Below are 23,085 nucleotides of genomic sequence, written 5' to 3'. Positions count from 1 at the left end.
AACATATTTTCGCCATATGCGGTGATAATGAGTTGCTGTAACCTCTTTCCTGGCTTTAGTAAGCGTAGGAATGACTTCCTCCGGAATGCCCTTTTCCTTCAGGATCCGGCGTTCAACCGCCATGCCGACAAACGCAGCCGCGGTAAGTCTTGGAACAGACAGGGCCCCTGCTGCCGCAGGTCCTGTCTGAGTGGCAGAGGCCATGGGTCCTCTGATATAAATTCTTGAAGTTCTGGGTACCAAGCTCTTCTTGGCCATCCACGAGTATCGTTCTTACTCCTCGCCTTCTTATTATTCTCAGTACCTTTGGTATGAGAGGCAGAGGGGAGAACACATAAACCGACTGGTACACCCACGGTGTTACCAGAGCGTCCATAGCTATCGCCTGAGGGTCCCTTGACCCGGTGCAATATCTTTTATAGCTTTTTGTTGAGGCGGGACGCCATCATGTCCACCTGTGGCCTTTCCCAATGGTGTACAATCCTATTGGAAGACTTCTGGAGGAAGTCCCCATTCTCCCGGGTGGAGGTCGTGTCTGTTGAGAAGATCTGCTTCCCAGTTGTCCACTCCGGGAATGAACACTGCTGACAGTGCTAACACATGATTTTCCGCCTATCGGAGAATCCTTGTGGCTTCTGCCATCGCCATCCTGCTTCTTGTGCCGCCCTGTTGGTTTACATGGGCGACTGCCGTGATGTTGTCTGATTGGATCAGTACCGGCTGGTTTTGAAGCAGAGGCCTTGCCGGCCTCAGGGCATTGTAAATGGCCCTCAGGTCCAGAATATTTATGTGTAGGGAAATAACCTGACTTGACCAAAGTCCCTGGAAATTTCTTCCCTGTGTGACTGCCTCCCAGCCTCAAAGGCTGGAATCCATGGTCACTAGGACCTAGTCCTGTATGCCGAACCTGCGGCCCTCTTGAAGATGGGCACTCTGCAGCCACCACAGTAGAGATACCCTGGTCCTTGGAGACAGGGTTATCAGCCTATGCATCGGAAGATGCGATCCGGACCACTTGTCCAACAGGTCCCTCTGAAAAGTTCTTGTATGGAACCTGCCTAATGGGATTGCTTCGTAGGAAGCTACCATTTTTCCCAGGACTCGCGTACAATGATGCACCGCTACCTATTTTGGCTTCAGGAGGTCTCTGACTAGAGATGACAACTCCTTGGCTTTCTCCTCCGGGAGAAACACTATTTCTGGTTTATGTCCAGAACCATCCCCAGGAACAGTAGATGTGTCATAGGAACCAGCTGTGACTTTGGACTGTTTAGAATCCAACCATGCTGTTGTAGCACTTTCCAAAATAGTGCTACCCCGACTACCAACTGCTCCTTGGACCTCGCCCTTATAACGAGATTGTCCAAGTACGGGATAATTACAACTCCCTTTTTTTGAAGGAGTATCAACCTTTCGGCCATTACCTTGATAAAACACCCTCGGTGCCATGTACAGTCCAAACGGCAGTGTCTGGACTTGGTAATGGTAATCCTGTACCACAAATCTGAGGTACTCCTGGCGAGGATGGTAAATGGGGACATGCAGGTAAGCATCCTTGATGTCCCAGGATACCATGTAATCCCCCTCGTCCAGGCTTGGAATAACCGCCCTGAGCGATTCCATCTTGAACTTGAATTTTTGTGTTCAAGGATTTTAAATATAAAATGGGTCACACCGAACCATGCGGTTTCGGTACCCCAACCCGTGTGGAATAGTAACCCCGTCCTTGTTGAAGTAGGGGCACCTTGAGTATTACCTGCTGGGAATACCGCTTATTAATTGCCTCTAGCACAGCCTCCCTGCCTGAGGGAGTTGTCAGCAAGGCATATTTTAGGAAACGGCTGGGGGGAGACATCTCGAATTCCAGCTTGTACCCCTGAAATACTACTTGAAAGAAACAGGGATCCACCTGTGAGCGAGCCCACTAATTGCTGAAATTTTTGAGACGGCCCCCCACCGTACCTGGCTACACCTGTGGGGCACCCGCGTCATGGTGTGGCCTCACAGGAGGCGGGGGAAGAATCTTGATTCTGGGAACAGGCTGACTGGTGCAGCTTTTTTCCCTCTACCCTTGTCTCTGTACAGAAAGGAAGCGCCATTTGACCCGCTTGCTTTTCTGAAGCCGAAAGGACTGTACCTTTGTCTGTGAGGAAACCTGAGGTAAAATTATTTCTTCCCAGCAGTTGCTGTGGATACGAGGTCCCAGAGACCATCCCCAAATAATTCCTCACCCTTATAAGGCTCTCTATGCGCTTTTTAAGTCAGCATCACCTGTCCAGTGACAGGTCTCTAATACCCTCCTGACAGAATGGACATTACATTTATTTTGGATGCCAGCCGGCAAAATATCCCTCTGTGCATCCCCCATATATAAGACGACGTCTTTAATATGTTTTTATGTTTTCCAACTAGTATCCCTGTTTGACAGGGTCACCGACCACGCTGCAGCAGCACTATCTGCAGGTCTCAGTCTAGTACCTGAGTGTGTAAATACAGACTTCAGGATAGCCTCCTGTTTTTTATCAACAGGTACCTATTAAAGTGGCCGTATCCTAAGACGGCAGTGCCACCTTTTTTGACAAACGTGTGAGCGCCTTATCCACCCTAGGGGATATCTCCCAGCGTAACTTATCCACCTGGCGGGAAAGGGTACGCCATCAGTAACTTTTTATAAATTACCAGTTTCTTAACGGGGGAACCCACGCTTTCACACACTTCATTTATTCATCTGATGGGGGAACAAAACACTGCCTGTTTTTTCTCCCCAAACCTAAAAACCCATTTTTAGAGGTGCTTGGGTTAAAGTCAGAAATGTATAACACATTTTTTATTGCCGGGATCACGTCACGGATGTTCCTAGTGGATTGTGTATATGTCTCCACCTTGTCGACACTGGAGTCAGACTCCGTGTCGACATCTGTGTCTGCCATCTGAGAGAGCGGGCGTTTTTGAGCCCCTGATGGCCTTTGAGACGCCTGGGCAGGCGCGGGCTGCGAAGCCGGCTGTCCCACAGCTGTTACGTCATCCACCCTTTTATGTAAGGAGTTGACACTGTCGGTTAATACCTTTCACCTATCCATCCACTCTGGTGTCGGCCCCACAGGGGGCGACATCACATATATCGGCCTCTGTTCTGTCACCATATAAGCCTCCTCATTCAACATGTCGACACAGCCGTACCGACACACCGCAGACACACAGGGAATGCTCTAAACGAGGACAGGACCCACAAAAGCCCTTTGGGGGGACAGAGTAAGAGTATGCCAGCACACACCAGAGCGCTATATATATACAGGGACTAACTGAGTTATGTCCCTAATAGCTTTTATATAATATACTGTATACAGTGCCAATTTTAATGCCCCCCCTCTCTTTTCCCTCTTACTGTACTGTAGAATTGCAGGGAAGAGCCAGGGAGCTTCCCTCCAGCCGAGCTGTGAGGGAAAAATGGCGCCAGTGTGCTGAGGAGATAGGCTCCGCCCCTTTTTCGCGGCCTATTCTCCCGTTTTTTATGGAATTCTGGCAGGGGTATTTACCTCATATATAGCCCCTGGGGCCATATATTGAGGTATTTTAGCCAGCCAAGGTGTTTTTATTGCTGCCTCAGGGCGCCCCCCCCAGCGCCCTGCACCCTCAGTGACCGGAGTGTGAAGTGTGTGAGAGGAGCAATGGCGCACAGCTGCAGTGCTGTGCGCTACCTTGGTGAAGACAGAGTCTTCATGCCGCCGATTTTCCGGACCATCTTCTTGCTTCTGGCTCTGTAAGGGGGACGGCGGCGCGGCTCCGGGACCGAACATCAAGGCTGGGCCTGCGGTCGATCCCTCTGGAGCTAATGGTGTCCAGTAGCCTAAGAAGCCCAATCCGGCTGCAAGCAGGCGAGTTCGCTTCTTCTCCCCTTAGTCCCTCGCTGCAGTGAGCCTGTTGCCAGCAGGTCTCACTGAAAATAACAAATTCTAAGACTATAACTTTCTAAGAGCTCAGGAGAGCCCCTAGTGTGCATCCAACCTCGGCCGGGCACGAAATCTAACTGAGGCTTGGAGGAGGGTCATAGTGGGAGGAGCCAGTGCACACCAGGTAGTCTAAGATCTTTCTAGAGTGCCCAGCCTCCTTCGGAGCCCGCTATTCCCCATGGTCCTTACGGAGTTCCCAGCATCCACTAGGACGTTAGAGAAATATTATTTTCTATCTACAGAACAGCGAGGGGGAATTTTGAGAGGCCACCCAGGGGTCCCAAGGTTTTGCCAAACGATTTGGACAATTTTTTTTGATCATGCAGGTCATGTACTACATTTTTTAAGTGTACCAAATCCAAGAAATGTCTGACTGCAATGGTGCACAGTGGCTGATTTCTAGTCATCTGCAAATTGGCAAGCTATGGCAGAGACAGTGTGGCGCATTCATTTGTTTTGATGTCTGGACAGCATCAGTATCAGAGGCAGGAGGTGTTTAGCGTAAGAAGGGATAGGAGTATTAAATAAAAGTGAAAGCAGATTTATGACATCCCACTATAAAGTTTTTATTTTCGGACATACCTACCAGGTATGGATAAAAGAATCTTTGTTGGAGCAGCCCCTCTAGCATCTGTCTGAAGTATCAGGGAAAATTGCTTTCAGTCCAGAGGGAATGTAGTACCAGTGGTATAATAATTTGTAATGAGAGAGAGAGAGAGAAGGAAGGGGGGTCTTAGTCAGTCTACATTCTCTTAATTTTAAGCGTATAGAATGGAAGGTGGCATTCTCCCATATATCTGATCATTCCTTATTGTCTAATAACTCCAAGATCCACCTCTCAGGATTTCTTCATGGGAGTCTCTTGTAGGGGACGGCTACCTGCTAGTAACACATACAAGTCAAAAATGAGACCTCTGGTCAAGGAGCATCTCCTACAGATAGTCTCAAACATGGTGAGAGGCCCATTGACTTGAGTAGAATGAACCTTAAAGTAGAAATGCCTAAGTTGTAGATACTGGAAAAAGTCCTTGGGTGGGAATGATGTGTATGCCTGGATCTGGGAATATGGATGTCTTTAGTGATATCATTGAGGTAATAAATATTCCCTTCTTTCCACGAACCAAAGGCTGTCTTGGTCATGCCCAGAGGGAAGGCAGGGTTATGAAACAATGGTATTAGAGGTGATGGACTAGGGGCCAACCAGAATTTTCTATTAGTATAATCTCAAATCAATAATTTACGGGCCACTGTTGGGTGGGCTGCTTCAAGTCCTCAGCAGCCAGAGGAGGGAGGAGACCATGGGATAAGCCCAATTTAACTGCTTCAATAGCGACCCAGACCTTCCCCGCCCTGTGAAAAGTTGAGCTGCGTATTAACTCCTCTTGAAGTTAGGGATGCCTAGGCCGCCACACCAAGAGGGGCACTGTAGCAATGCTAATTTGACCCTGCAGCGTTTATTGATTTTTTTAGTGATACAATTACAACACTTAAATTCTACACACTGTACACCTCCTGGTTTGCATTCATGCTTAAGAAATGTGTTTAGTTAATTAACACTAAGGTGCATATTTATCAATTATCGGGTTTAGCACCTATAACCGTCATTTATTTACGCCACCGTTCATAGCAATAAAGAAATTAATATTTGCCCGGATGTATCAACAAATACAAGTGCAACAGGGTCTCTGAAAGGAGCCCATCCCTGTGATTGTTAGGAGTGACCACATGTGTTTATCCATTGGGTAAGTTTTGAGAAATGTAGTCCATAGGATGCAGTGGCTAACGCCCATCTTCTGACAGCTTTGCAGACCTACAGAAACTTAATGGGGCTGGGGCTGCGGCTGCTGTCGGAAATGGAGGAAGCGCGGTAGATATGGAAATATCTGCTGCGGTCCTCAGTAGTTGTGGGTATCCCCATAAAAAGGATAATCATCAGTTGACTTCCTATGTCAGATTGCTACAAAGCAATCTAAACCATAAGATTGGCAATACCTTAAAAATCAAATAACTTAAAAAAAAAACATGCCTGCAACTGGCTCACAGTGCTTGAGCCTTTGGTACTGCAATGCCACGTTATTAAAGTTGTGCATATGTTAATATATTTTGCATAACATTAGCAATATAAGTAAGTGTATATACTGTAGATGGGTAAGGTAAGATAAGATGCAATAAGATAGAGTCACAGTAGTAGAAAATTCTTCCATTACAGTTACCTGGATTACAAGCCTATTTCTGCATTATTTATACATGTAGTCTATAAGCATCTACGTATCAAGCTCTGTGTCCTGTATCTCAATTCCTCCCATCATTTGACCTACTACACCCAAGTGCTGGACACTCGAGGGTTCTCCAGAACTCTTACATTGATATGGCACCATTATTTCTCTATTTGGTATGCAGTCCATAAACATAGGTCTATAAGAAACACTTCTCTAAAGTACTACACTACATTGCTCTCTGAATACACACGATTTACCGGCGGACAGGATGCCGGCTGTCGACATCCCGTCTACCAGAATGCCGGCAGCGTGGCGAGCGCCAAGAGTCCCCTAGCGGGCTTGCTGCACTTGCCAGGCTGCGGGCTTGCCACAGGATCTATTCCCACTCCATGGGTGTTGCGGACACCCACGAGTGGGAATAGCCCTGGTGCGTTGGTATCCTGAACGCTGGGATCCCAACAGCCAGCATTTCAACTGCAACCCTTGCTCTCTTTCTTTCATATGGCCCTGCTTAAGGTTTCAGGCTGTGACAAGACAATAACTCCAGAGAGAGCATTAGGCAGTCTACATTATGCACATGATGTTGCTGCACCATAAAAGTTTATGCAGTGGTGGCCGACAAGGATATGCCTATAAATGAATGTAAGTGTTATAGGGGGTAATTCCAAGTTGATCGCAGCAGGAAATTTTTTTAGCAGTTGGGCAAAACCATGTGCACTGCAGGGGGGGCAGATATAACATGTGCAGAGAGAGATAGATTTGGGTGGGGTGTATTCAAACTGAAATCTAAATTGCAGTGTAAAAATAAAGCAGCCAGTATTTACCCTGCACAGAAACAAAATAACCCACCCAAATCTAACGCTCTCTGCAAATGTTATATCTGCCCCCCCTGCAGTGCACATGGTTTTGCCCAACTGCTAAAAAATTTCCTGCTGCGATCAACTTGGAATTACCCCCATAGTGGCAGCAACAAGTAAGGCATCCCTTAAAATTCCTGGTGTCACTTCCTACTGACCTTCACTAATTATATAGAAAAGCTAGACAACTGCTCTGGTGAAAGGGACATTCTAGACCTACAGAAAGGTCAAGTTCACTCCTCTTCATATTGCAAATCGCTGTGTAAACAGTTATGCTAAATGAACACATTTAGACATCTGTTCAGACTTGTTAAAAGATAACCAAATGGTTTCTGCTCATTGGGCATGAGTTCAGTTCAGTGGATTTAGCCTAGGAGAACCGATTAGTCAGATATTAATAAATTGTTAGACTGATATTTCAAATGTGATATCAGCATAGAGTTCCTGCCATCATAGCACTGAAGAGAGGAAAGGTAAATAACTGTCAAAAAGTAAGTAAGTGTTAATTGGGGATAGTTAATTTAAAAGGCTGCAGAAACAAATACTGTACAACACCTTTGTAGATCTTTAGTAGTCGCCAGTAAAAAATATATGTATATATATTATCAATGTCGGCTCCCTCTAGTTGACCTCCTTAGTGGTAATATGAAACACCAGCACATTATGGGACTGTCACAGAATTTAACACAAGGTGTAATGTAGTGTGCATTCTAGCATCCGGCACCTTTGTTAACCTGTGCAGTTCCTCTTTCCTGCATGGGGTGTCGCTCTCTGCTCTGGGGCTTCTAGCACAATCTGGTCTGTATCTCAGTGCTGAGCTACAGACCACACTGTGCTAGAAGCACCAGAGCAGTCACCAGAATGTGAACAGATACAATATGTTGACATTGTGCATGTCACATAATGTAACTGCACCTCAATTAACTTATTGATTGGGTTGGCCAGTTAAAACAAAATAGGTACTGCATCTTAACAATATCAGCTTAGAGTCGCATCACGGGTGAAAGTGTTTTTCCACTCAGTGTTTGTGACGTTTTAAACATATTTCCTGTCCAGGCAATATATAAATGAATGTGTCATGTGCTAAAAGAGTATTACATAATTATAATGGTGCTTTCTGCAAAAGCAAAAACTAGCTGTCTTTGGTGACATTTCTTCACTGTATCTTTGTTGCAGAAATACTTGACTCCACCATACATACCATCATGATAATGGTATTTTGTTTGCAGAACAAGAAATACCTTACCACGCCCCTCTCATTATTGGTGCATACTCAAAGGGAAAGTCCAAAAACCGGTATGGCAAATGGTAAGTTCTACTTCTAAACTATAGACTAAGTGTAAACATATACCTGCAAGAAACAAAACTAAAAATAATAATACCAGATACATGGATGAGACACAGAAGTAACTAAATATATACCAAAAGAGGGTGTGTCAATTATTTTATTGCTCCCAATCTCCTGTCTGAAGTGATGGGAGATTGGGGGGGTAATATTCAAATGTTGGGTCTTTTACGCTGGTCACGCTCATAAGTTTCTGGTTTAGCAGCGTAAAATGGCTAAACCTGACCAAAGTGCTGAGCAGAACACGAAAAGAGCCATTTGGGCGGCCAAACGGGTCACTGTTTGCACATTTCTGCTTGCCAGCATAGGGGACTGAGAACTGAAATGTGTTTCCCTGCGGCTAATCGTGCATGAATGGAACAATTGAATTTCTCCGTTGTGTGCCATTGGCAGTGAAGATAAACAAATGAACTCCCCCCAAAACGTTTTGAAAATATTTTTTTTGTTTAATCTACACATCCCTGGCAGCAGTCCCCATATACAAGCAAAGACAAAACAAACCAAATCTATACCATAGTTATTTTAAGTAACAAATAAACCAAAATCAAATAAACATATTTGTTTTACACACGTTCGTGTTATTTTATTTTATTCACAAACACACACAGTCTGTTTTGTTTATACGTTTGTGTAGTACAAAGTAAAATACAAGAAAAGCTTTTTGTATTGTCTACAACCAAGAAAGTGTGCCTGCACCTTGTATTTGTGACATTAAATCTCAGCAATGACGGACACACCTGTGATGCAAAGCAGATTTGTTTTATTGTCTCTTGCATCATTTCCTCTTACACTAGGAATGTACATACTGTAGTACTTGATTTGGTTTGGGAACAAGCCCAAAGGGAGGCAATAACAAGATTAGGTTACTATGGCTGCACATGTCAGCAGTAGTCAACAAATTCTCCAAATTATCATGCTACCTGTATGTAAATGTATTGTATTATATTACATGCAAAACAGCTCATACAGACATTAACATATTGGAAGGACAGATCCCACATACAAAACAGCAGTTGATACGAGCAAGGTGCTAGGATACTGTTGGCAGTTTTATATTAAACATCAGTAGCGACAACCTGCTGTCATATAGCTACTTTGGTGTGAAAAAAAAAAAAATGAATGGCTAATAACCATTAATTATATTTTACATTGTGTTACCCTGTAACAAATAATGCCTTTGTCACCCTAGTGCTACTGCATGCACTTACAATAGAGTGAAGTGCTATTGCCATACGGCTATGAATCATAATACAGTGAAACACAGTTCTTACAGTACAGGATACAGATCATGACCTTTTTAATGGCTGATTTCATGTGAACCTACTGATTAGCCCCTTTTCCATAACATCTGGTGAGCAACCGCTTGCCTAACGCTAATGTGGCATATAATTTACTGTCATCACTTTTCTTGTATATAAAGTCAACTAAAAGAACAATCTACGCACAACAAAGACAAACAACGGTCTTTTTTTCAGACCTTAGTGCAAACAAGAGATATTAATGGTGTGTGCAGTTACTGATGGGTTTGATGCATTATGGGTAACATGTAGCCTTACATGTGTGGAAGGTATTCTTTCTCCTACAGTAGTTTTGTATAGTAACCGCAAATGGAGTTTTAGGGCTTTATTTACTAAGGCGTGAATTCAATTCACGTTGGACCCTTTCCGACGGAAAGGATCAGACGTGTACTCAATGGCCGGCCAAACCCGACAGGTTTTGCCCGTTCCCAACAATGGCAATCCGACTTTTTATTTTAAAGTCGGATTGACGCTGTCGGAAACGGGGATAAAACCTGTCGTGTTTGGTCGCGCTTCCGGCAATACACGTGGATCGGCGGCTTAAGTCACGACTTGTTGGGAAAAAAAGGGGTCACATTGAATAGGTTGGAACCCTTCCGACCTAAAACAGTCGGAGACTGCCGTGTTTCCGACAAGACGGCAATTTCCGACAAGAATTGAATACCCACCTAAGCGCTGGTTTCTAAAACCCAGCACCTCAGATCATGTTTATGGCCAAAATGTAAAAGGGCAATGCTTTTAGACTCTGTGTTTTGCTAGTAAAATCACTGCTATTTTAAATTGCAGGCATGAAGCCAATTGAATGCACCGGGTTTTAGAACCCTTTAGTTTCCTCTGCTTTTAATGGTTGAGGAATTCTATTCGATGGACTTATGCCTACTGTCATCACAAGACATGAATTTACTAATGTTTTTAAGACTAGTTCAATGGGTTAAACAAGTTGAGGTGTAATATATAGGGACTTCCAATGACCTTCAGAACGCAAGTAAAAAATTATATTTTCCAATTGCATGTCAGACATGTAACTTTAAAAAAAAAAAATTGCATGTCAAGCCTAATAAAGTACAACATATTGAAAAATTATATTTGTTTCATGTTTTCAACATGGACTACATAGAAAAGTCTTTGAATAAAGAGCGCTTAACTCAGATTTTTCGATATGTGGGAAAGCTATATGTCACTTTAACTAGGAAATTTTAATGTAGAACTAAAGATGCTCTAAAGAATACCATGTGGTATGAACAACGGACAATCTTGGGAGATATTCCCTTAAATGGTGTTTTGAATTCAATCCCCCCTATTGGCCCTGAGACTCCAGGGGTCAGGTCCTGTATTGTTTCCTCCTCTCTTTTCTTTGTCTTGCATTGGTTCATTGACATTTATACAGAGAGCAATTCTGTTACTGTTATAACAAATGTCTGTATAGGACCATTCATTGTATTAATTCCTTATTTTTGGTGATTTGTATAAAGTCTATTATGCAAAAACAAGGAACATCAGGCTTAAGCCATGACGCGTCTGCATTCTTACAACCACTCCCCGTTAACACCCCCACAACTTCCTGTCAATCACTTTGTGATTGACAGGCAGGTTTGCAGCGGCACATCGACGCATGCACAATGCGATTGCAGCAAACACGCAGTCTGCCGATAACTGCTCAGTTCCGTGGAACATCGGCTTTGCGTATTTCTTTGAATCAGGCCCTCTGTCATATGCTGGAACAGTGGTCTTCACTGGTGTTTCCCCCCTACAGGAAGGAGAGACTCACTCCAGTGGTCTGTGAGAACTACCCTTATAACTATGAAAAGTATTAGAGCACACGAGTTCTAGAGGAATTAGCATCTTTTATCACTCGCACACATAGCTCAAACCCCTAAGTACACTTATTTGTTATACATATGACTGTTAAACGTTGGAAAACCAAGGAAAATATTTTGTTCTATGTTTTTCGATATAATAAATACAAATGATAAAGCTATTTACCCAACTATGGGGTATATTCAATTGAAGTCGGATCCATTCAGACATTCAGATGGGGGAGAGCCGCGGGCAGACGGGGGAGAGCAGCGCTACAGCAGCGGCTATATAACCGCTGCTGTAGCGCTGCTCTCCCCCGTCTGCCCCCCCCCCCCAGTCTCTCTGCCTCTCCCCGTCCTTCCTCTCACAGCCGCCGTTCATGGCAGCGCCCACCCGGCTCCAGCAAGCGAGGTCTCGCTTGCTGGAGCCAGGTGGACGCTGCTGTGAGCAGCGGCTGTGACATCCTCCAGCGCTGCTCACCCCATCCCCGCCTCAGCTCTCCAGTCTCCGTCGCTGCTCTCCCCATCTCACTCAACTTTTTTTAAAAGTCGAACTGAGATGGTCGAAAAGGGGGCCAAAACCTGTTGAATTTGGCCCCGTTTTCGACACAAGCACGTGGATCGGCAGCTATTCCGACCTTAAAATGTCGAAAACTGACGTCTTTTCGACAGACGGCAGCTTTCGACTTCAATGGGGTATATTCAATTAGGGTCGAAAGCTGCCGTCTGTCGAAAAGACGTCAGTTTTCGACTTTTTAAGGACGAATAGTGATTCGACCTATTCAATCCCATCAGTTTTTATTTGACAAGTCGTGGAATTCGACTTGTCGAATAGTACGTGAATCGGCGATATAGCTGCCGATTCACGTACTTTTGAGTAACCGGGGCCAAATTCGACAGGATTTGGCCCCGTTTCCGACCATCTCGGTCCAACATGAAAAAATGTTGGACTGAGATGTGGGACCCAGAGGAGGAGAGGGGGGGGGGGGGGGCGGGGACAGCTGCGAGCATACAGGTGAGAGCAGCGCTACAGCACAGCGCTGCAGCAGGATGTCTCACAGCCGCGCAGCTCAGTGCAGCTACTATGCTGTGAACAGATTATCTCCAGACATCTTGAAGCTTATGAAGGCGCCATGGTTATTGTCCTGTCACCCAACCTCTCACCAGTTTGTTCTGATCGTCTACATAATCACATAGGGGTATATTCAATACCTGCCGGGTCCTTTCCGACTGTCGGATTTGGCCGCTCCAGACAACTGTCAGTGCGCTGCTGAGCGCCGTGCTGCTGCCGCCACTGGCAATACTCACCCATCTTCGGCTCCTCCGGCCACCTTCCTCTGCCACTGCTCCTCCGGCCACCTCACACGTCTCATCTCCACGGTTTCGACAATGTCAATCAGACTTTAAAAAAAGTCGGATTGACATTGTCGGAACCGGGGACAAAACTTAACGGATGTAGCCGCGGAACACGTGGATCCGCGGCTAATCCGACAATCCACGTGTTTTCCGACAAGTCGGGAAATCCCGACTTGTCGGAAAAAAAGAGCCAGTATTGAATAGGTCGGAACCCCTTCCGACCTAAACCTGCCGGAAGCTACCGTCTTTCCGAAAAGACGGCAGCTTCCGCCACTTATTGAATACACCCCATAGTCTATAGGCCAGTATTGCAGTGGGTACGGCAAAATCTATCTTGAGTTTCTTTTGATCCATTGCAGAGGGTTAAGGCATCAGTAGCAGAACTACAACCCTGCAAGAACGCCACAAAGCTGGGTTGGTTGGTTTAAACCAAATGGGATTTTCTTAAATCGTTAGTACAGGCACGGCGCAGTGACTTCTTAAAAAAAAAAAAAAGGCCTATTATACTAAAAATACAAAAAATAAGATTTTACTTACCGATAAATCTATTTCTCGTAGTCCGTAGTGGATGCTGGGACTCCGTAAGGACCATGGGGAATAGCGGCTCCGCAGGAGACAGGGCACAAGAATAAAAGCTTTAGGATCAGGTGGTGTGCACTGGCTCCTCCCCCTATGACCCTCCTCCAAGCCTCAGTTAGGATACTGTGCCCGGACGAGCGTACATAATAAGGAAGGATATTGAATCCCGGGTAAGACTCATACCAGCCACACCAATCACACCGTACAACTCGTGATCTGAACCCAGTTAACAGTATGATAAAACGAAAGGGAGCCTCTGAAAAGATGGCTCACAACAATAATAACCCGAATTTTTGTAACAATAACTATATACAAGTATTGCAGACAATCCGCACTTGGGATGGGCGCCCAGCATCCACTACGGACTACGAGAAATAGATTTATCGGTAAGTAAAATCTTATTTTCTCTGACGTCCTAGTGGATGCTGGGACTCCGTAAGGACCATGGGGATTATACCAAAGCTCCCAAACGGGCGGGAGAGTGCGGATGACTCTGCAGCACCGAATGAGAGAACTCCAGGTCCTCCTCAGCCAGGGTATCAAATTTGTAGAATTTAGCAAACGTGTTTGCCCCTGACCAAGTAGCTGCTCGGCAAAGTTGTAAAGCCGAGACCCCTCGGGCAGCCGCCCAAGATGAGCCCACTTTCCTTGTGGAATGGGCTTTTACCGATTTTGGCTGTGGCAGGCCTGCCACAGAATGTGCAAGCTGAATTGTACTACAATTCCAACGAGCAATCGTCTGCTTAGAAGCAGGAGCACCCAGTTTGTTGGGTGCATACAGGATAAACAGTGAGTCAGATTTTCTGACTCCAGCCGTCCTGGAAACATATATTTTCAGGGCCCTGACAACGTCAAGCAACTTAGAGTCCTCCAAGTCCCTAGTAGCCGCAGGTACCACAATAGGTTGGTTCATGTGAGATGCAGAAACCACCTTAGGTAGAAATTGAGGACGAGTCCTCAATTCTGCCCTGTCAGAATGAAAAATTAAGTAAGGGCTTTTATATGATAAAGCCGCCAATTCTGACACACGCCTGGCTGAAGCCAGGGCTAACAGCATCGTCACCTTCCATGTGAGATATTTTAAGTCCACAGTGGTGAGTGGTTCAAACCAATGTGACTTTAGGAAACTCAACACAACATTGAGATCCCAAGGTGCCACTGGAGGCACAAAAGGAGGCTGTATATGCAGTACCCCTTTTACAAATGTCTGAACTTCAGGCACTGAAGCCAGTTCTTTCTGGAAGAAAATCGACAGGGCCGAAATTTGAACCTTAATGGACCCTAATTTTAGGCCCATAGATAGTCCTGTTTGCAGGAAATGGAGGAAACGACCCAGTAGAAATTCCTCTGTAGGGGCCTTCTTGGCCTCACACCACGCAACATATTTTCGCCAAATGCGGTGATAATGTTTTGCGGTTACGTCCTTCCTGGCCTTGACCAGGGTAGGGATGACTTCATCTGGAATGCCTTTTTCCTTCAGGATCCGGCGTTCAACCGCCATGCCGTCAAACGCAGCCGCGGTAAGTCTTGGAACAGACAAGGCCCCTGCTGGAGCAGGTCCTTTCTTAGAGGTAGAGACCATGGTTCGTCCGTGATCATCTCTTGAAGTTCCGGGTACCAAGTCCTTCTTGGCCAATCCGGAACCACGAGTATAGTTCTTACTCCTCTCCTTCTTATGATTCTCAGTACTTTTGGTATGAGAGGCAGAGGAGGGAACACATACACTGACTGGTACACCCACGGCGTTACCAGAGCGTCCACCGCTATTGCCTGGGGGTCCCTTGACCTGGCGCAATATCTGTCTAGTTTTTTGTTTAGACGGGACGCCATCATGTCCACCTTTGGTTTTTCCCAACGGTTTACTATCAGGTGGAAGACTTCTGGGTGAAGTCCCCACTCTCCCGGGTGGAGGTCGTGTCTGCTGAGGAAGTCTGCTTCCCAGTTGTCCACTCCCGGAATGAACACTGCTGACAGTGCTATCACATGATTTTCCGCCCAGCGAAGAATCCTTGCAGCTTCTGCCGTTGCCCTCCTGCTTCTCGTGCCGCCCTGTCTGTTTACGTGGGCGACTGACGTGATGTTGTCCGATGGGATCAATACCGCCTGACCCTGAAGCAGCGGTTTCGCTTGACTTAGGGCATTGTAAATGGCCCTTAGTTCCAGAATGTTTATATGAAGAGATGTTTCCATGCTTGACCACAAGCCCTGGAAATTTCTTCCCTGTGTGACTGCTCCCCAGCCTCTCAGGCTTGCATTTCTTGCATGGAATCTTCCGAATGGAATCGCTTCGTAAGAAGCCACCATTTTTCCCAGGACCCTCGTGCACTGATGCACTGACACCTGGCCTGGTTTTAGGAGGTTCCTGACTAGCTCGGATAACTCCCTGGCCTTCTCCTCCGGGAGAAACACCTTCTTCTGGACTGTGTCCAGAATCATCCCTAGGAACAGCAGACGTGTCGTCGGAATCAGCTGCGATTTTGGAATATTTAGAATCCATCCGTGCTGTTTGTACTATTTGAGATAGTGCTACTCCGACCTCTAACTGTTCTCTGGACCGTGCCCTTATCAGGAGATCGTCCAAGTAAGGGATAATTAAGACGCCTTTTCTTCGAAGAAGAATCATCATTTCGGCCATTACCTTGGTAAAGACCCGGGGTGCCGTGGACAATCCAAACGGCAGCGTCTGAAACTGATAGTGACAGTTCTGTACCACAAACCTGAGGTACCCTTGGTGAGAAGGGCAAATTGGGACATGGAGGTAAGCATCCTTGATGTCCAGAGACACCATGTAGTCCCCTTCTTCCAGGTTCGCTATCACTGCTCTGAGTGACTCCATCTTGAACTTGAACCTTTTTATGTAAGTGTTCAAGGCTTTCAGATTTAAAATGGGTCTCACCGAGCCGTCCGGCTTCGGTACCACAAACAGCGTGGAGTAATACCCCTTTCCCTGTTGTAGGAGGGGTACCTTGATTATCACCTGCTGGGAATACAGCTTGTGAATGGCTTCCAAAACTGCCTCCCTGTCGGAGGGAGACTTTGGTAGAGCAGACTTCAGGAACCGGCGAGGGGGAAACGCCTCGAATTCCAGTTTGTACCCCTGCGATACTACCTGTAGAATCCAGGGGTCCACTTGCGAGTGAGCCCACTGCGCGTTGAAATTCTTGAGACGGGCCCCCACCTTGTCTGAGTCTGCTTGTAAAGCCCCAGCGTCATGCTGAAGACTTGGCAGAAGCAGGGGAGGGCTTCTGTTCCTGGGAAGCGGCTGCATGGTGCAGTCTTTTTCCTCTTCCTCTGCCCCGGGGCAGAAAAGAGTGGCCTTTTGCTCGCTTGTACTTATGGGAACGAAAGGACTGAGTTTGAAAAGACGGTGTCTTTTTCTGCTGATGTGAAGTGACCTGGGGTAAAAAGGTGGACTTTCCAGCCGTTGCCGTGGCCACCAGGTCCGATAGACCAGCCCCAAATAACTCCTCCCCTTTATACGGCAATACTTCCATATGTCGTTTGGAATCCGCATCCCCTGACCACTGTCGCGTCCATAACGCTCTTCTGGCAGAAATGGACATAGCACTTACTCTTGATGCCAGGGTGCAAATATCCCTCTGTGCATCACGCATATATAGTAATGCATCCTTCAAATGCTCTATAGTTAACAATATATTGTCCCTGTCCAGGGTATCAATATTTTCAGTCAGGGAATCCGACCACGCGACTCCAGCACTGCACATCCAGGCTGAAGCGATTGCTGGTCGCAGTATAACACCAGTATGTGTGTATATACTTTTTAGGATATTTTCCAGCCTTCTATCAGCTGGTTCTTTGAGGGTGGCCGTATCAGGAGACGGTAACGCTACTTGTTTAGATAAACGTGTGAGCGCCTTATCTACCCTAGGGGGTGTTTCCCAACGCGTCCTTACCTCTGACGGGAAAGGATATAGTGCCAATAATTTATTAGAAATTAGCAGTTTTTTGTCGTGGGAAACCCACGCTTTATCACACACCTCATTTAATTCATCTGACTCAGGAAAAACTATTGGTAGTTTTTTCACACCCCACATAATACCCTTCTTTGTGGTACTTGTAGTGTCAGAAATGTTCAATGCCTCCTTCATTGCCGTGATCATGTAACGTGTGGCCCTACTGGACATTACGTTTGTCTCCTCACCGTCGACACTAGACTCAGTATCTGTGTCTGGGTCTGTGTCGACCCACTGAGGTAACGGGCGTTTTAGGGCCCCTGACGGTGTCTGAGACGCCTGGACAGGCACTAATTGATTTTCCGGCTGTCTCATGTCGTCAACAGTTTTTTGCAAAGTGCTGACATTATCACTTAATTCTTTAAATACGATCATCCAGTCAGGTGTCGACTCCCTAGGGGGTGACATCACTAACCCAGGCAATTGCTCCGCCTCCACATCATTTTCCTCCTCATACATGTCGACACACACGTACCGACACACAGCACACACACCGGGAATGCTCTGATAGAGGACAGGACCCCACTAGCCCTTTGGAGAGACAGAGGGAGAGTCTGCCAGCACACACCAAGCGCTATATATATATACAGGGATAACCTTATATAAGTGTTATTCCCTTATAGCTGCTGTTTATTATTATTAGCTGCCAATAGTGCCCCCCCTTCTCTTTTTTACCCTGATTCTGTAGCAGGTCTGCAGGGGAGAGTCAGGGAGCCGTCCTTCCAGCGGAGCTGTGAGGGAAAATGGCGCTTGTGTGCTGAGGAGATAGGCTCCGCCCCTTCACGACGTCCTTATCTCCCGCTCTTTTCTGTAAAAATGGCAGGGGTTAAAATACATCCATATAGCCCAGGAGCTATATGTGATGTATTCTTTTGCCAACCTAAGGTATTATCTGTTTATATTGCGTCTCAGGGCGCTCCCCCCCCAGCGCCCTGCACCCTCAGTGACCGGAGTGTGAAGTGTGCTGAGAGCAATGGCGCACAGCTGCGGTGCTGTGCGCTACCTTAGTCTGAAGACAGGACCGTCTTCTGCCGCCGATTTCACCGGACCTCTTCGCTCTTCTGGCTCTGTAAGGGGGCCGGCGGCGCGGCTCCGGGACCCATCCAGGCTGAACCTGTGATCGTCCCTCTGGAGCTAATGTCCAGTAGCCTAAGAAGCCCAATCCACTCTGCACGCAGGTGAGTTCGCTTCTTCTCCCCTTAGTCCCACGATGCAGTGAGCCTGTTGCCAGCAGGACTCACTGAAAATAAAAAACCCACTGCGCGCTGAAATTCTTGAGACGGGCCCCCACCGTGCCTGAGTCCGCTTGTAAGGCCCCAGCGTCATGCTGAGGACTTGGCAGAAGCGGGGGAGGGCTTCTGTTCGTGGGAAGAAGCTGTCTGTTGCAGTCTTTTCCCCCTTCCTCTGCCCCGGGGCAGATATCCTATCTGCTGGCTCCTTAAGGGCGGCCGTTTCTGGAGACGGTAACGCCACTTGTTTTGATAAGCGTGTGAGCGCCTTATCCACCCTAGGGGGTGTTCCCAACGAGCCCTAACCTCTGGTGGGAAGGGATATAGTGCCAATAATTTTTTAGAAATTAGCAGTTTTTTGTCGGGGGTAACCCACGCTTCATCACACACTTCATTCAATTCATCTGATTCAGGAAAAACTACGGGTAGTTTTTTCACACCCCACATAATACCCCTTTTTGTGGTACTTGCAGTATCAGAGATGTGCAAAACCTCCTTCATTGCCGTGATCATGTAACGTGTGGCCCTACTGGAAAATACGTTTGTTTCTTCACCGTCGACACTGGAGTCAGTGTCTGTGTCTGGGTCCGTGTCGACCCACTGAGGTAACGGGCGTTTAATAGCCCCTGACGGTGTTTGAGACGCCTGGACAGGCACTAACTGAGCTGCCGGCTGTCTCATGTCGTCAACAGTTTTCTGTAACGTGCCGACACTGTCACGTAATTCCTTAATTACGGCCATCCATTCAGGTGTCGACTCCCTAGGGGGTGACATCACCATTATAGGCAATTGCTCCGCCTCCACATCATTTTCCTCCTCATACATGTCGACACACACGTACCGACACCCAGCACACACACAGGGAATGCTCTGATAGAGGACAGGACCCACTTAGCCCCTTGGGGAGACAGAGGGAGAGTTTGCCAGCACACACCAGAGCGCTATATATGTATAGGGACAACCTTACAATAAGTGTCTATCCCTTATAGCTGCTTATATCTGTTATTTTGCCAAATAAGTGCCCCCCTCTCTTTTTTACCCTGTTTCTGTAGTTGCAGGATGCAGGGGAGATTCTGGGAGCCTTCCTACCAGCGGAGCTGTGTGGGAAAAATGGCGCTGTGTGCTGAGGAGATAGGCCCCGCCCCCTTCACGGCGGGCTCTTCTCCCGCTTTTTTCTGGAAAACTGGCAGGGGTTAAATACATCCATATAGCCCAGGAGCTATATGTGATGTATTTTTTTTGCCAAATAAGGTAAATTCATTGCTTCCCAGGGCGCCCCCCCCCCCCAGCGCCCTGCACCCTCAGTGACCGAAGTGTGAAGTGTGCTGAGAGCAATGGCGCACAGCTGCAGTGCTGTGCGCTACCTTATGAAGACAAGAAAGTCTTCTGCCGCCGATTTATGGACCTCTTCTTGCTTCAGCATCTGTAAGGGGGCCGGCGGCGCGGCTCCGGGACCCATCCATGGCTGGGCCTGTGATCGTCCCTCTGGAGCTAATGTCCAGTAGCCTAAGAAGCCCAATCCACTCTGCACGCAGGTGAGTTCGCTTCTTCTCCCCTTAGTCCCTCGATGCAGTGAGCCTGTTGCCAGCAGGTCTCACTGAAAATAAAAAACCTATTTAAACTTTTACTCTAAGCAGCTCAGGAGAGCCACCTAGATTGCACCCTTCTCGTTCGGGCACAAAATCTTAACTGAGGCTTGGAGGAGGGTCATAGGTGGAGGAGCCAGTGCACACCAGCTAGTCCTAAAGCTTTTACTTTGTGCCCAGTCTCCTGCGGAGCCGCTATTCCCCATGGTCCTTTCGGAGTCCCCAGCATCCACTAGGACGTTAGAGAAAAAATAATACAGATTCGTATTAGGCTGCACAATAGTCTCCATTATTCAAATTGTGCCACTTACACACATTATAGCAGGTAGAGCTCCCTTTTACACAGTACAGAAGGTACCCTTTTACACATTAACATTTTATTTAGGATAATTAAGCAAATTATCCAGTGTCCTATGGCCCCTGGGGAAAGGTGTGACACAGTGATAGGACACGGGGAGTGTGACACAGTGACAGAACACGAGGGGTCACAGATAAGAGTCGGCACACACACAGTCCAGTCTCCGGGGGCAGCCAGCATCTTCGGGGAAGCTGGACATGCCCCCTGAGCGAAAGAGAAAAGACCCACCAGGCCACGCCCCTTTCAAATTAAGCCGCACCCCCTTTTGGGCACCACACTGCTTGAGCAGGGGGGGGGGGTGTAATAGTACCGAGTGCGCTCCAGGTGTCACCACACCCGGTGACGCCTCTGGGCGGCACGGTGACAGAACATGGTGGGGTTGACAGTGACAGAACACCATGGGGGTGACACGGTGACAGAACACGGGGGGGGGGGGGGGGTGACACGGTGGCAGAACACGGTGGGAGTGACAGGGTGACAGCACACGGTGGGGGTGACAGCACACGGTGGGGGTGACAGCACACGGTGGGGGTGACAGCACAGGGTGGGGGTGACAGCACACGGTGGGGGTGACAGGGTGACAGCACACGGTGGGGGTGACAGCACACGGTGGGGGTGGCAGGGTGACAGCACACGGTGGGGGTGACAGGGTGACAGCACACGGTGGGGGTGACACGGTGGGGGTGACAGAACACGGGGGGATGACACGGTGACAGAACACGGGGGTGACACGGTGACAGAACACGGGGGGTGACACGGTGACAGAACACGGGGGTGTCACGGTGACAGAACACGGGGGTGTGACACGGTGACAGAACACGGGGTGTGTGACACAGTGACAGAACACGGGGGGGGCGGGTGACACGGTGACAGAACACGGGGGGGTGGTGACACGGTGACAGAACACGGGGGGGGGTGACACGGTGACAGAACACGGGGGGGGTGACACGGTGACAGAACACGGGGGGGTGACACGGTGACAGAACACGGGGGGGTGACAACACGGGGGGGTGACACGGTGACAGAACATGGGGGGGGTGACACAGTGACAGAACACGGGGGGGGGGGTGACACGGTGACAGAACACAGGAGGGTTTGGTACAGCGAGAGCTAAAGATCTCTCCCCCCAACCTAAAAACAGTCTGACGCCACTGTCCGCACACACAAATACACACACACACACTTCATCTCACTCACTTTTCCCATTAACTTACTGATCTGGCTGGCAGTGGCAGGAAGGATGGATCTGCAGCAGTCTGGCTCTTGTCCGTGTAGCCCCGCCCCCTTTTCGGCTGAACACAGCCGTTGTCACTGGGGAGTCTGGAGGAGGAGGCTGCTACAACGCAGCAGCAGCAGGGGAGAGAGGCGCCGCTGGCAGCTTGGAGGTACTGCAGTGCAGAGCAATGACAAGCAGCTCAGCTGGTCGGGCCGCTTGTCATTGCTTGCTGGTGGGAGGCAGTGGGTCGGGCAGGATCGGTTTGCGGGCTGCATCCGGCCCGCGGGCCGTATTTTGCCCACCCCTACTCTAGCTCCATTTTTGAATTGTAGCTCTTGGGAGATCTTAAGTAACCAGATCACAGAGTTTTCCCAACAGCATCTGGCAAGGAAAGTTTGAAGTTTGCATTAATTTTCCAAGATGTGATCACAAGGCTGAGCAAACAAATATATGTGCTTCAATTGATACACACAATACATTTAGCACCTAATTACAATCTAAATGAAAGAAGTCTTCAATTTAGAGTCTAAATAATTATCCAGACAAAATGCCATGTAGGCTGCAATTCTAAAAACAGTTGTTTAGTCTACAATAGCCTATAATTATAAAGGACTAGCACTGGAAAAAAAAACCCACTCATTACACTTCAAAAGATACTATACACCACATTACTTGGCATGACTACAAATTACATCAGCGATATCCTGTACTTGAAACATTAAAGTGTGTAAAAATAGAATGACGCGTCACAAAGAAAACATAAGTACAAGGTCACAGGCAGTGAAAGTAACTATCCTTTAGCGCAACAGAGGACGCTGAATAAATGCGTAGAACGTGGATCATACATTTCACATGATAGATGCACAAAAGCACTGGGCAATAGTCACAACAGGACTACATATATATTTTCTTACCAGGACTGTGAATGATTCCTGGGCTGAGTGTGGCCTGGACTAAATCTTTTGTCGGAGACAGATAAGCGTCTTTACCCTGGCGCTGGCTCATTTTTGCCAGATGTGTCACTGGAGAGTCATCGCTGTTTGTTACAATATCTGAAAGAACAAGAAATTCTAAAACTATTAGAATGTGGTTATATTCTGGTGAGACATGTTAATTATATACGCTGTAATAGTGTAGCAGCAACTTTGTTCACAGATGTACCAACATGGTCTCTTGGGTTTGCACTCTTCTGCTTCACATAAACAATTATTTGAAAGGCAGTAAGATAAAGAAGAATCAAAAGTGTGTTCAAAGCGGCACCCAATCAGACTGTACGAATACATATATCTGGAGAAAGACAAATGATTAAGCCTAGGATACTT

General features: G+C 47.3%; 1 protein-coding gene and 1 long non-coding RNA gene across 10 annotated transcripts in view; one reads left to right on the top strand and one right to left on the bottom strand.

Annotated features, from left to right (window-relative positions):
- OSBPL8 (oxysterol binding protein like 8) overlaps positions 1 to 23,085 on the bottom strand; it is a 425,114-nt gene that overhangs the window by 145,086 nt on the left and 256,943 nt on the right. For all 9 annotated transcript variants that reach the window (XR_010179465.1, XM_063927418.1, XM_063927415.1 and 6 more), the window contains one exon: positions 22,678 to 22,815. Coding sequence is in view for 8 of the 9 variants with exons in the window: in XM_063927418.1 (XP_063783488.1) it covers positions 22,678 to 22,815 (138 nt within the window). In the remaining variant the exon portion in view is untranslated. The remainder of the gene's footprint in view (positions 1 to 22,677; positions 22,816 to 23,085) is intronic.
- Positions 1 to 23,085, top strand: part of LOC134932734 (uncharacterized) — a 71,250-nt gene that overhangs the window by 28,864 nt on the left and 19,301 nt on the right. Inside the window, exon 2 of the long non-coding RNA XR_010179467.1 lies at positions 8,203 to 8,334. This is a non-coding gene — a long non-coding RNA (uncharacterized LOC134932734). The remainder of the gene's footprint in view (positions 1 to 8,202; positions 8,335 to 23,085) is intronic.

Source organism: Pseudophryne corroboree, chromosome 6 (genome assembly GCF_028390025.1).
Source record: "Pseudophryne corroboree isolate aPseCor3 chromosome 6, aPseCor3.hap2, whole genome shotgun sequence".
Taxonomy (NCBI): domain Eukaryota; kingdom Metazoa; phylum Chordata; class Amphibia; order Anura; family Myobatrachidae; genus Pseudophryne; species Pseudophryne corroboree.
Note: the sequence above shows the minus strand (reverse complement) of the source record. Positions and strands in the feature narration are given on the sequence as shown.